The sequence below is a fragment of the Cyrtonyx montezumae genome, unplaced genomic scaffold (genome assembly GCF_038088225.1).
Source record: "Cyrtonyx montezumae isolate F1298 unplaced genomic scaffold, pur_monq_1.0 scaffold_17, whole genome shotgun sequence".
Lineage (NCBI taxonomy): Eukaryota > Metazoa > Chordata > Aves > Galliformes > Odontophoridae > Cyrtonyx > Cyrtonyx montezumae.
The window spans coordinates 25,381,455-25,395,916 of NW_027071903.1; the positions used below are offsets into that span (position 1 = coordinate 25,381,455).

A 14,462-nucleotide genomic window follows, 5' to 3' on the forward strand; every position below is an offset into this window, starting at 1 on the left:
AGCTCTAATTGAATGCAGTAGCATCAGACTTAGGCTCTGATATAGTAGGACACTGTGCTAAGCTAAATGAAACCAAACGTGGTTTGAAAATTGGAGGTAATTTACAACCTTTAAAAATCATACTGGCTGCCAGATACACTACAAAGTTCAGATAACATATCTGACCACAAGTACGCATAGTGATCAGCTCTGACCACCTGTAACGTCTGTAAACTCTTTGTGAAACATGGCCAGTGCTACCTGCTGCAAGAACACCAAGCCCTGCTCACAGCCACTTGGATAATGTATCAAATTGCTGCCAGAATGACAAAAAGAAAACTGTCATTTCGGACTAAAACAAAAACAACAAAACTAATAACTTCCTGGTCCTAGCACCTATTTCTTTGGATGTGTTTCACTTCATGGGATCACTAATGCCTATTTCTTCTTAGCAAATTAAAAAAAGAAAAAGCAAAATTACTTATTTTCCTTTCTTATGCTCAGAATAACTAGGTGCCATTCACCTGAAGCTTTAAACAAACATTTTTAAAGTCAGAATGTATCATCTGAACTCCAGCTACACTGACCTGGAATTTAAAAGCCTACATCAAATACAGAGAAGAAAGAAAAAGCAAAGAGGAAAGTTACAGCTGTGGATGTCCAGGAAGTGCATTCATTGTCAGGCCCATCCCTGTAGTTCCTTCTTTAACAGTTCCTTTTTCAACATAGCTGCCAGATGAGCAAGTGAGGTCCGTTATATGCAGCACTATATTAAAACCACCAGGTGATTCTGCTTTTATTTATTTATTTGTAAAATAAGAAAATACAATGATGACAAGCAAAAACAAAAAACCAAAACAAACAAAAAAGCAAAATTTGTTCCTGGAAAAGTCTAATGTGAGCTGCAATTTATACTGTTATACATTTTTGCTGATATCAAAAGTATCAGGAGAAATAGCATCAAGCTGACTTTCATGGTTTAGACTTCTCAAACTGTTACAGCAAAAGGAGGCACATTCGGATATATCATCGTGTAAATACCAACAGAGGCCCTTTAATATCAGCATGGCTGCACAGCAGTGAGACAAGGAAAGAAAAAGATGGCCCCTTTCGTTCCTTAGGAATTTCAGCACCAAAAGCAGACATCTGTGGTAACCTGAAGTATCCTTTAAATGCTGGGCAAGTCAGCTGACGGCTGTCTTGGGCTAGAAATGACGCTCTACGTCATTTATGCGTTTTGTCGTTGTTAACACCTTGCAAACGCTACCAGAACCGAGCGAGACAGCGCATCCACGGCCAGCACACTGCTCGGCTGCCGCGTGCTGAGCACCGCAGAAGCCGATCGCCCGCTAACCACAGGCTGAAGGAGGCAGAAACGACACGGCAATTGACAGAAAGCAGCCCGTGGGTGATGAACGCGTTTATTACGCAAGTTCCCCGACTCCCGACATTCACTTAACATCCCTCTTTCCCTCCTTAAACGCCGCACCATGCGGGGGCTCAGATGCACGGGGCGGACCCCCGCAGGCGGGGGGAGGGGTGGCGCGCAGCTCCCGGCCCGACCCGGCAGGTTAATCCCGTCCCACGGCGCCCCTCGGGCCTACAAAACGCGCTCACCGTGAAGGGGATGTCCTCGACGCTGCCCACCGAGTAGCAGTTGTCCCCGGGGTTGACGGCGCCGGTGAGCACCTGGTGGAGATGCATCGCGGCCGTCCGCCCGGGGACGGCGGCTCCGGCGGAGACGAGAAAAGGAGACCCGGATGGCGCCGCGCACCCGCACGGGCCCGGGCCCTGCCCGCCGCCGCGAGAGCGCGCGCGCGAAGGAGTCGGGAATGCGAAATGGGGGGGAGAGGTGGCGCACGCGCTAGGCGGCGCCTGGATCAGGTGAGGCGCGCGCACGAGCGGCGGCGGCTGGGACTGCCCTTATGCGCGCGCCTGCGGGCGGGCGGATCGGAGCGGGGGGAGGGAGCACCTGCACGTAGCTGGAGGAGCGGCTCGAGGGACGCTGCCTCAGGGTGGGACTGCGGCACTGCGCCTCGTGCGGGCGGGAGGGAGAGAGCGGGGATTCCCCGCAGCGTGCCTATGGCGGCTGCGAGAGTGTGAGGGAAACTCCACGCCCCGTTCCCGAGCCCCGAGGATCGCTTCGTGCCGCTCCTGACGCGAATATCCACTTGCGGTGAGAAAGCTGCTGCGGATTGGTACTGAAGCAGCGACGCGAGGCGTGTGGGCAGCGGCCCTGCGCTGTAAACATAGTTGCAGTCTCACTGAGATTTTGGCAACTTTGTAAGGAGGGCGGAACGCTCGAGCCTGGAAGGCGCCCGCGCCTCAGAGCTGCGCTGCGCGTCGGCTCGAGCTTCTGAGCTCTGGTGGGAATAAAAACACTGTGTGCGCTGTGTCACGGTACAAGGAAAATCCTCCGGTGTTGGTGTGGTTCTCCTGCAACCATGTTGCTGGCGATGGCTGAAGTGACGAAGCTGTCCCTGAGTTTGTGGCAGTTTCCCTCAGTGATAAATACTGCCTCATACTGCATCTTGATATCATACGTCCCTTAATGAACATAGAGTTTGTGCAGAATGCAGTGGTAAAGAGCGATTCGGCGCTGGGACAGGAGGCGGAGCAGTCACTGTCCCTGGAGGTGTCTGTGAAACGTTTACGCGTTGTACCAAGGGATGTGGTTCAGTGGGCAATGCTGGTGGTGGGTGGATGGTTGGACTAGGTGGTTGTGGAGGTCTTTTCCAACCTTGGTGGTTCTATTAAGTTATCTTCTGGTGGAAAATAAGCACTCATCAGACTGGATCTATTCCTGTGCTGGTTAATGGCAATCCCTTTCTGAAGGGGTCGGTGCCTCAAATTAGGATGAAGCCATTTTGATCTGCACTGGTTACAGATGAAACCACCGTGGAGAGTTTCTGCTGGCACTATTCCATAATGATTCTCATTGATGTTCCACATAAGTTAGCATACTTTTTACAACCGATCTTTATTTTGGTAAGATATTTCAGATGAATGCAGCAGGACTTGGGGGCAATACCAGTGTATTTTTGGAAGTAGTTGGAACACAATCCAGCTAATGCTGGAAAAAATATGTAGCTTTTGAACAGATGGTTAGCACAGGTAGCCATGGCATTAAATTGTATTGGAGAACATGATGATCTCAAGGAAAGCATTTTCCTCTTCTGTGTGTAGGAAACCCATCTGCTTTTTGTCAATATAGAGTCTTAAGTGGAAGCAGAGTACCTGGAGGATCACATCAGTCTTCCTAGGTGACAGATACAATTGGTTAGAGCTTTGGTTTTCAGCCCGGTCTTCTCCTAGCGCGTCAGATTAACAGTGCAAGTAACTTTTGGCCATGCCAACAGTGAGACTTCTATCTTACTTGGGCTGCTGAGAAACTATTTAGTGTTTGACATACACGATGCTCTAACTTCACTGGGACTTTGTCCTTGGATAGATAATGTATGTTACCCTGAAGCAGATAAGATTCCTCTTTAAAGTGGAGATAACACCAAATTAAGGCTTTCCTAGTGTTGTGGTTGTGGTAACCTATAGATATGGTCAGCTCTGCACACAGACCTTTGAGCAAGGATTGTTCTGCAAGTGCCTGCAGGTAAGACCTTCACGTTCTTCAAGAAGACGAGTGTATTTGAGTTTCGCTGACAGGTTTTATTTGCCTTTATTGATTCATCCTTATTCATGACTAAAATACATCATACTGAAGTAGTTTTCAATGTATTATAGCAGCAATCTCTATGCACAAGAGCATAAAGCAATCTTTTCCATTCCTTCCTACTCACTGAGAAATAAGAATATATTAAAGCAAACAAACACCAGAACATAGAGACCTTCCTTTTTTTTTTTCTTCTGACTAGCTTGTTGCTTTGTTCAATCACTTTTTCTTAGTTACAAAGAAAGGTGTCTGCAATACTTCTGCTGTAAGCTTCTTGCCCAGAAATTCCCTATTTTGTCTGAAATTAATTGGAATTGTGGGAAGGGATGTTGTATTACTGCAGGAGAGCATAAGTATTCCAAAAGTCCATTTAATATCTGCTAATCCTCCTAAGGTGGAGCAGCACCTTAGCTGGAGATCAGAGAATATGTTAAAAACATGGAGTATGCTTTGTTCCTGGGTACATCTAGCAATATGGATTAGATGATCTCTCGAGATTCTGTTTGCATTGTATATGAGAATGACTATATATTTGTATTCTGCTTTTCCAAACCACTCAGGAAAAATAAAAATAAATCTCTAGGTATTCAGAAGTTGGGAATTTTAGTTTGCTTTCAGCTGTTTCCAAAAAGAGTGAGAGGGAGGCCAATGAGAGATCCAAATTTAGAAAACAGGAACAGAACTATGCAGACACTGTGGAGAAGAAACTTATTTCCATTTGCTGTAGGAAGGAATATTTTCACATAGCAAAAGAAGATGATATATAAATAATCAGAAGGATATATGCTTTGATAAAGAACCCATGATTATTTAAAAAACATAACTGAATAAACCAAGCCAGCACCAACTTTTTCTTCTATGTTTGCTTACCGTGTGTAGTGGTAGAATGAGAATAATCCTACCTTTCTGCAAAAGGTGATGTGTTTCAAAGGAAGGTTAAAAGTGGTTCAAAAGATTACTGTGGAATTTGTGTAGGAAGAAATCCTAAAGGGCATATGAAAGGAATGTGCTAAGCACAGCCTAGAGAGAAAAAAAAACAAAACAGACAAATCTGTGAAAAGGTATTATGCAAGATAAATAGTTCTACTGGAATGCCTTTTGTTTCAAAGGTGAAATGCTGCATGATAGCCTTGGTATCTCTAAACATGAAGAACACAGCCTGTTTGCACTACCCTGTCAGTTTTCTGAGCTGCTGAAGGCCTCTGTTCAGAAGAGGCTGGTTCTGTGAATGTTTTCATCGTGATTTGTGATGAGTGCTTCAAACCTTCACAGTGTTCTTGAAAAAATTATTTTTCCCTGAGGAAAAGCTACTTGTCTCTTCTTTTTTTCCTGTAGAGCTGAAAGTCAGCTGTTAACTTCTCTTGGAGAAAACGATGCATTTCAACCCACAATACATAACACTTTATATTAATTTCTAAACTGGAATGCATTTTTGTTGCTGTATCATTGTTATTACTGACAGAACAGGGTTGCCTGCTTAAGTATCTTTATTTGTGGACTGTTTTTCACTGTGTGTGTTTGTGGAAGATGTAAATCTGTGAAGGGTGGTCCCTTTAATACTCCTGAAGACACTTAGTTACAGCACAATTGTTTAATAGGTTATTTTAAAAGAAAACAAATTTCTGGAAACGGAAAGCCTCCAGGATGCAGAAGTGCTGAACACTTTCTGCAGTAGATAGTTGCCTAAACATGTCTCCCAGGGTGGACCATTTCCTCCCTGTGATCACCAATGCTTTAATTTTTAAGAATGAAGCTGAGTGAAACAAAAAGCCAGTGGCACTAAAGACCACAAAAAACCAGTGGCACTAAAGACTGCACCAAAATTGTAATTATTCAAGAATTCCTTAAACCACAACAAGAAACTCAAGGAGGGAAAGAACTGGTGATTAAAAAGTGTAATCCAATTGTGTTGTGGGGCAGGGAAAAACATGTATATTTAAAATAGCATAAAGGATTTGAGGCACTTATTTTAAGGTGATGATTCTTTTCATGTTGATGTGAGGTGACCTCTAGGTGTGCTGTCCTTTAATTTCCTCCGGAAGGTTCAAAGTTTCTCTCAAGTCTCTAATCATGACGCCGGCTCCAGTTGGGTAGAATTTTGGAGGACAGTTGGATGGCATTGGATTTTTCCAAGAACAATTTAGTTTTCTGTTGTGAATACCTGAATGCTACATAGGCAGAGACAGCATTAATATGAATTAGTCTCATCAGTGATATGCAGCTTGACGTTGAACATTAATGATATGAGATTAACTAGTCCCATTGGCTGTGTTTGTTCTTTGTGCTCTCTCCTAAATGCTTCTGTGATAGAGGAATTTAGAGAAATTTTTAGTGGACAAATGTTTGGAATAATTTCCTATGGGTCTAGATATTAATATACAGTAGGAGGCACTGTTTTAACATAAATATTTTTTCATCAGATGGCAGAATGATGCTTTGTACTCCTGCAGTTCTGATCACATTTATTTTACTTTTCTGTGCATTCCTCAAGCACCTGGAAAATAGATTAAATGCACATGCACATTTGTGAATCCAGTGGAGGGATTCTAAGTATGGTTTTATTATTATTATTATTATTTTTTTAACTTTCTCTTTAAATGATGATTCAGGAGAATGACAAATAATTTATTGTCAAAAGCAGACAGATGAGTTTCCTGAGACACAAGCAAGCATTCTGTATCAGGCTGAGTATTCTGAAGGCACTAGAGGTATATGAGAGATGTTCTAGGATTTTCCCCTGGTCATCTTTTTGAAAATCAAACAAAACCCTCAGATATGTGCTTCCTTCTGAAGGATGAAACCACACTAAATTGTGTTGTCCCACAGCAAGGATTTTGGTTTTGTGTTTCTCAAGGGCAGATGTTTCTACCCTTATGCTGATAAAGAAAGGTGCAGCATGTGGTTATTTGTGGTACAGGCTCACATCCAGGACACCAGAACAAGTTTCCTAAGTTGAAATTCTGATGACCATTTTCAGGCACAGGCTGTATCTTCAACACTAACAGTTTTACAATAACCACAGGAGTAATTCTGCAGTGACAGTTAAGGAAGACTTGAATTAAAAGCCCTTCTGGGGGACATATGTCAGAACACTTCAGCAATGTGTTTGAGAAGTTTATTCTTAGTTTAAAAGTGATTTGGTTTCTTGGTAGCTCTTTTACTGTCTATTTCTCCAAATCTGGGGTTTGTTGTCACTAATACATCCTGACTCTTTATGAAAACTATTATTCTTCCATTGAGAATGACAATTCTTAAGGTGATAATATTTTTCCCATTTTCATTTTGATTTCTTCTTGATACCCTTCCTGAATTTTGCCAAGACTTATCCATATCTTTTTTAATAATGTAAAAATCTACACTTTCCTTGCAGTGTCATTCTGCCTAGTTTATTTTTGACATGTATCTGAATGTCTTAAAGCAATATTCTTAGGTTTCAATGGCTTTTGGTGAGACTAATTACCTTGAGCTGACTAATATTATCTACAGTTCAAATTATTTTTATTAAAGTTTTTAAACTGAAAAAAACCCAAAAAATCCACCAAGCTCTTAAAGTTACAACTATTGCTTTCTCTTCCTTTGAACTGTAGATGAGTATAAAATATGAAATCATTTATGTCTTTAGCTGTTGAAAGCCATTATGAATATCTTACTTTGTTTTGCGTGTTCAATATCTAAAACATTGTGCTATCTTTCTAGATACAGTCATGTAGCATTGGGCGAGGAAAAGGAGTGGGAACACTATGCATATAGTTCAAGTTTTGTTCTTCATGTGCTCAAATGAGTATATATGATGAACAACTCATGTAGAGTATGTAACTAGGTTTTTCAAACTGCTTTGGAAGAACTTAATAGTTTCTGGACTATACAGGAAATACATCATGAGAAGAGATGTGTAAACTGATACTGTGAACTAGTCCACTGTGCAACAAGTCATGGCTCAGTGTAATTGATCTGTATGCAAGCTGCTAGGGGTTTAATTTGGTATGGTAATTCTCGGAGAGTTTACCCATTAACTCTTCAGTACTCAAGTCAGTATCATAAAGACTGTGACCTTTCTGATGCTGAAGTTCTGAACCATTGCTAATTAACTCATGTCATTTTCTTGCACTGGGAAGGACATTGAAATATAGCTATATGTGTATATAGATATAAATATTGGATATGGCTTAGGCAATAGAAATGTGTTTGGAGTGAGTAATTTTGGGATCACAAGTATTTTGTTAGCTTCATGCATTCCCAGTGAGACTGCCAGGACAATTACAGAGCATTTGAAATGACATAAATCTATATGTTTTTCTTACTATTCTAACTTTGAGACATTGCTTATAATGAAATTTGTTTGAAACTTGAAGGAGTTTCTTCTGTCTAATTGACTTTTTAAAAGACAGCAATATAGAATTCAGATGTATTTAGTAATAACTGGGAATGTACAATAGTCCAATGTTCTCCTCCATTTCAATCAGAGTAAAAAGTTGGAGTTTCCTGAGAAATGAAAATTGAAAATTATTTTTAAGGCTGCTTTCCCCCACCCCTCTCTTGTCTTCCCCCAGACACCTCCAATCTGTCTATTTTCTGTCCAGAAGAGGTGAACAACTGCTATGCTTATCTAACTGAATAGTAAATTCATTAGAATCAATTGCATTAAGTATTATTCAGCTGTTCTTATCCATTCCAAAATGTTCTTGGTGAAGTGCACTTCGGGAGGTGGAAGGCAAAGTAATGCTGTTGAGGAGTCTTTCAGTGAGTTAAGTATGAGTTACTGGTGTCTTCTTAATGACTTTATTTAATTTAGAATAAAGAAACATTTTAGTTGCACAGAACCCCGTGTCAAGTGCAAATTGACTCCCTAGGAAAGGGACTGTTAGGTATGAGCTAGATGTCTGACCCAGTGCTTTCCGATGACTGGGACTTCCAGATGTTGTTTTCTGTTTAAGTGCCAGTAGCTGAAGTTGCAAGTGGATAGTTTACTTTTAACTCTTAGAGATTCAAATGGAGAAATTAATGGAGATTCTGACTTTCTTTGCTCCTTGACGGCAGTGAAGAGGTAAGATCATTGTATGTATGCTATGGAGCTTGTAGTTGAAGTTATTTTGTCTTGTATTGTTTCTGTGATCTTTTGTTTTCTAAGTACTAAAAAGCCACGTGTTGTGGAAATGCTAAGTCTTGGCCTAAAGCAGTGATTGAGCACCTGGTGGGAAGGCGGGGCCAACCCAAGGGAGCTCAGGTGCATGTAATGCAGTGCACCTGGGTGACCAGAAGTGGTGGAGTCAGTTACATCCCTTCCCAGATCTCATTTAAGGGTTGGCAGTGGGAGCAGTGGGATCTTGCTGGAGATCTTTGCAAACCTGAGGGCTTCTGAAGGTAAGCACTTTCTTTCCCTGTTTTCTGTGCTCACTACTGTTGTGTGTGTTTGAGCAAATCCTCGCTTGCTGCAGCCTGAGATCTTGCTGCTTCGCTGTCACTGTTGTGCTTATTACTGCATTACACCCGTGCAACTAAGATCTCCTCGTGTGCTCTCTGCCTGACCCTGTTTAATTATAGGGTATTTTGTTGCTATCCAAATCTCTCCTTCAGTAAGGCAGAAATTTGTCTTTCTGTGGCTGTGAGAGTTAATGAATCATCTCTGCAATAGAGTTCAGCAGAGATTGCTTGGTTTAACACCTGTTCATAATTTTCTGTCCACAGAAGAACCTTTGTAATTTTTTTGCAGTAATACATAGATAACTTTATTAATACTTAAGGTATATGTGCTATATGTTTGCAAATGAGCTATGTGCCTTGGCATCTGAGGCACGTACTTCAAGAGAAGTGTGCCAATTCTGTATAGAGTTGCTAAAATAAATCATGCATCATGTGAGGTTTCTTAGAGGAAAGTCTGAGGTTGATGTGTGTGATTTGTCAGTCTCCACGAACTCGAGTTTTAAACTGGTGGCCGATGCTCTTCTGTTGAATTACTTGTAGTAAATAATAAAAAGCAAGTTACTGCTGATAATAAGTGAAATATAATTCCCAGAAGATTGTAAATGTAACAGCTCAAATCCATATACCTTCTATCCTGTATATGGGATGTCTGTGTTTTTTTAACTGGAGATTCACAGGTGCAATTAAAGACTGTTGATTGCCAAATCAACATACTGGCAAAGAACCTGTGGATTTTACTCAAATCTTCAAACTGATCTGCCCAATGCTCTAAAAAGTTTTAAAATGAAATTTGCTTGAATCCTTATGTAGGATTATGAATTTCTAGGATTATTTTAGGATGTGAAATGTGTATTCTGATCTTGCAGGCAGTTCTGAGATGGTAATAAAGATGCATGCATAAGAAAAACATCACTGTTGGTTCCTACAACTGCAAACAAGATACGAGAAATGAACTGAATGTCAGCCACGACAAATCATTGTGTGTTCTCCGAAAGTGCATTCTGACTATCCAGTCACACACCTTAAATTCAGTTGATATAAATGGTAGAACTTGAGCCTAATTAAACAAATGATTTTGACTGGTGACACGAAAAGTGTTCCAGGTTTTCTTTAATTCATGTGTGTCTTTGGGGTTTTGGTGTGTTATTTATCAGTTTTTTCTGTCCTCCTCTACTGTGTTTCCTGCTTTCCTGTCATTTTTTTTCCTCCTTGTTTCCCCCTAAATCTTGAATTTCCTATAACAGTTTAATCAAATGCAGAAGTCCCTTACGAATACTGTGGAAATTCGTGGCAGGGTAGGGAAGAGGTCTTCAATTAGGCTTCCACTGATGGAAGGGTTTTGGTGAGAACCTGGTAGTTTTGTCTTGTTTGATATAGGAGGAAATTAGTGTTCTCTTTGGGTAGAGGAGGCAAGAGGCACAGATGTCCCATGGAACATGGCAGGGAATATATTTTTGTAAGGAAATAATATTTTTGTAATCACTGGAGGAGTGGTGAGGAGTGGTGAGGAGTGGTAAGTAGCTGTTAGTTTGTACAATACAAGAAGCTATTGGTGATTACTCTTTCCCATTGGCTTGAGTGGTATGTGGCATACATCTCTTTCAGGGCAGCAATGCATGTGTGTATTTTGAGGGTGTGCACAGGAGTAAATGAGTCAAATGTCAGTGATGTTTGCCAGAAGCGTGATATGGAAATGCTGCCCACTGCCTCGCACAGATCTGCTACCATCTGTTCACAAAGGTTTGCTGTATTAAGAGGAGCAGAAAATTGTATAATTTTCCATATGTTAAACTTGTGGGAAAACTTGCTTTTTTCTTTGGATACTTATTTCCTCTGAATTCCAAGTCAAGTCTTTGTTTTTAATATTTTGGAATTTCCATGGTTGTTTATGTAAGGTTCCTTTACTTAAGTTTATAGACAATATTTTTTCCCCGTATCTGATCAACACTGTCTTTTTCTCTTTGGTTTGCTATTTTGGCAGATACAGAAATTCAGTAATAAAGTTGGTAGGACAAACAGTCTGTTATTTGGATCATATGGTATTTTTTATATCTTATAATAACTGAACTCAAAAGGATTGATTTCATTATGAACTTGTAGTTATAGTTATCAGGGTGACTGTGTTGATTTTCAGAGTTCAGCAGGTCAATTAAATAATTGCAATTGGTTCTGCATTTGTTATTTATGGGAATTTACCATCATTCTTGGCCAAATAACCCATTCAAAGCAGTTTTATTTTAACACTAACTGTCATAGGATTATAGCCAACAAAGGTTGTGCAGTGGCCCATCTGTATAGGCCTCAGGTTGCCAGCCTTTGGTATCTGATAGTAAATGCTAAGGTCAGCTAGTCTTAAATACAGGTTTTTACTAAAGGGACCAGCAGTGTAATAGTATGTGTCAGTAGGGCCACATATTCAGCTTCATGAGTAACTACCTTCCTATCTGGAAACAGCTCTTTGGACATCTGTGTGCCACAGTACTGAACCTTACTAGAAGGTCTGAAATGCAATGTATCATGTCTGCACACTGTGTTCTGATGCTCAAATGCTCTCCAGTTTTCTGTCCCAGCACCTCACTGTGACACATCAACCTGTTCTGGTGTTTCCAGCTTTCACTTTTCTAAAGAATCTGTGACTGTTTTGCAGACCGATACATGGGATGGGATAGCGATGGGAACAATTGTGACTGTCTCTTACCTTCTCCTTTTTCTCATTGGGGAGCCCTAGAGCAGGAGGTGTGCAGGCTGAATTTCTTGTTCATGGCTGCTATTTGCCAGTAGCACTGCAGCCCACCTCTGCTGTTTCTGCAAGTAGTGGCTTAGATCAGCCTTGGGTTTGTTCTGCTTTGTGTCAGAGATCCAAAGTACCCTTGGCAGGCTCAAGAGCAGCCAAGTGCCTGCCGTTTGTTTCTCAAACTGGGCTCAGTGCCAGCACAAAGATCAATTATTTCCATTATGTATTGGCCCTTAAAATGGGGAAAAAAAATAAATAAAAATTCAACTTTGGAAAGAAAAGGAGAAATGCCTAGGAGAGATGACTGTGTGTTAACAACTGACTTGATTATTTGATCCTGCCTTGATTAAGAAATGCAGTGGATATAAATCAGCTACTTTGCAATCTAGCTATACAGTCATTTATTATGGCTTATACAGCTTAATTTGATGCTTGGGTGCTTAGGCCTCCAGCACCTTTGTGAAGTCTCTGTGCAGTTGTCCGAATGATGTAAAAAAATTCAAACATTAGAAAATGAAGGTGACTATTTTTCTAGTGGGAAAGACAAGTGGCAGGACCTACGTATTTTGTTGTGTAGAGCTTCAGATGTAGAAACTATGCTGTTAACTGTGCTTTTGTATAGTCAATCTGTAGGTAGGATGTCCTGGGTGTATAATCTGTAATTTTTCATGATAAAATATATATACAGTATAAGCGCACTGGCAATTTTTCATAAAGTCTGTAACATAGGTCTTTCTTAACTTTGGTCTGTTTACTGCTTCATCTTCCAGAAAGCAGAGTAGTTGAACGTTGCTGTCTTTTTCTCTTGCTTCCAGCTGAGAGTAACTGAACAGATGGGAGTGGGAGATAAAATGACAAGCCAGTGCAGCCACTGTGATTATTTTATTTATTTTAAATTTGGAAGATGGTATATTTAGTGCAGAAGAAGCAATAAAAACATCTAAGTGCCTTTGGAGTATTGTTTGTCCATGTGTCAAAACTTGCTTTCCCTTGATGTGGAAGGTGGGGAGTTAGTCTGTGCTGCTGTACATAGGAAGAGTTAGATCCTTTAGGTAATACAAATGCTAGCATTTCAGAACTCCGCCAGATGGTGTTAGCTGTGAGAAAGTTCTGTGATTCATTTGGTGAAACATTTGTCATGGCAACTGAAATGTTTTAGAGTTGTTGGTCCCGTCAGTGGTAGAAACTGCCATTGATTTTACCAGTTACAACTCTGGGCATAAAGGGAACTTATTATGACCTTAATTTCCAGCACAGTTACTTTCACAAGTAACCATGTGCAATTGTAAGTTATTTCTGCCTTTGTGCTCATTTTGGAGTTCAGTAGACTTAAATTTGCTATTTTGGAAAGACAGAAGTGTTGACTCAAAAATATCAAAATGATTCACAAAATTTTCCTTTATCTTGTGCTCACCCTAACGTGATCAAGGAAGAAAATAAATTTTCACTCCCATTAAATTTTTGGCCCCACTTATTGGTGTACGGTAGAAAGATCAGCACAGAGATGGGATATCTAGTAGAAGAATGAAGAAGTAGGGAGGGGACTGGGAACAGTGCAACATTCTTATCTTTTTAGAAGATGTTTTTCACAAAGTTGTTTTAGGATGCTTTATGCTAGCCAAACAAATATATATTTATATAACCTTCTCAGCTCTTAAATATGTATTGTTTGGCTTCTAGTTTAGTGTCCTGGAGGGCAAATCTGTCCCTCTTTGCTAGTAATTAGTGAGTAGCAATGCTGTGAAATAGATCAGGAATATTGCCTAAGGAATACTCTTACCTGCCTTGGAAAAATGACTGAGCATCCTCCAAGGCCACATCACATAACACTTTATGTTCCAGGAAGAATACATACTGGCAGAATGGATGTCTACAGAGAGACAGCAGAGACTTTCAGACACTTTAATAAGATTTCATAATTTAAAGAAATATCTCCGGGGATATGAATGGTCACAAACCCTCTCCAATTTATTCCTGAAAATCTGAAAGAGAACAAAAAATACGGAATATTCTATTTACGTATTCAAAAACACATATTCAGGTGTTTTCCTGTGATTATAATTTGTCCTGGATTTTGGACAAATCCTGTCTTAGTTTTGAGAGATAAGATCTTCATCTTTGTCTTTTGGTACAAATCAGATTTTGGGGTTTGTTTTGATCTTCTGGAAATATACATGTTTAGTGCTGTGGGGCTGACAGACATCAGAGACTCCTTGGCTGTAGAGTCATTTTTTCTAATCACAGAAATCTTTCTTCATACTGTAATTATGAAAAGTGCAGTTAGAAAGGGCCTTTGCCAAAGAGACACTTTGGTCCTTGGTATGCAGATCAGTTCTAGTTTGCTGTCTTCGAGACCTATGTGTGTTTGCATCATTTAAGAATCATTTTTCATCTCTTGTAAAGGAGTTAGATTGACATTTTCATGTACATATATATTTATTCATTTTAATAAGAATCTAAAACATTTTAAAATAATTAATAATGAAGATAACTAATTATGTTGGTCTGTTCTCTGAATACCTAGAATTGAGGCAGGAAAGCAGGGGTAGTACAGAATCTTGGAAAGTGCACAGAGCTCTTGAGATTCTGTGCTTCACGTTTATTATTCTGCTTCAATTTAATGCTGGTTCTAAGTATGTGGATATTTTATGAAGGTTTAGG

General features: G+C 40.2%; 1 protein-coding gene across 3 annotated transcripts in view; it reads right to left on the reverse strand.

The window, feature by feature from the left end:
- DMXL2 (Dmx like 2) overlaps positions 1-1,790 on the reverse strand; it is a 49,024-nt gene extending 47,234 nt beyond the window's left edge. For all 3 annotated transcript variants that reach the window (XM_065733875.1, XM_065733874.1, XM_065733873.1), the window contains exon 1: positions 1,597-1,790. In XM_065733875.1, the coding sequence (XP_065589947.1) occupies positions 1,597-1,683 (87 nt within the window). In that variant the 5' untranslated portion in view covers positions 1,684-1,790. The remainder of the gene's footprint in view (positions 1-1,596) is intronic.
- Positions 1,791-14,462: the final 12,672 nt, after the last annotated feature.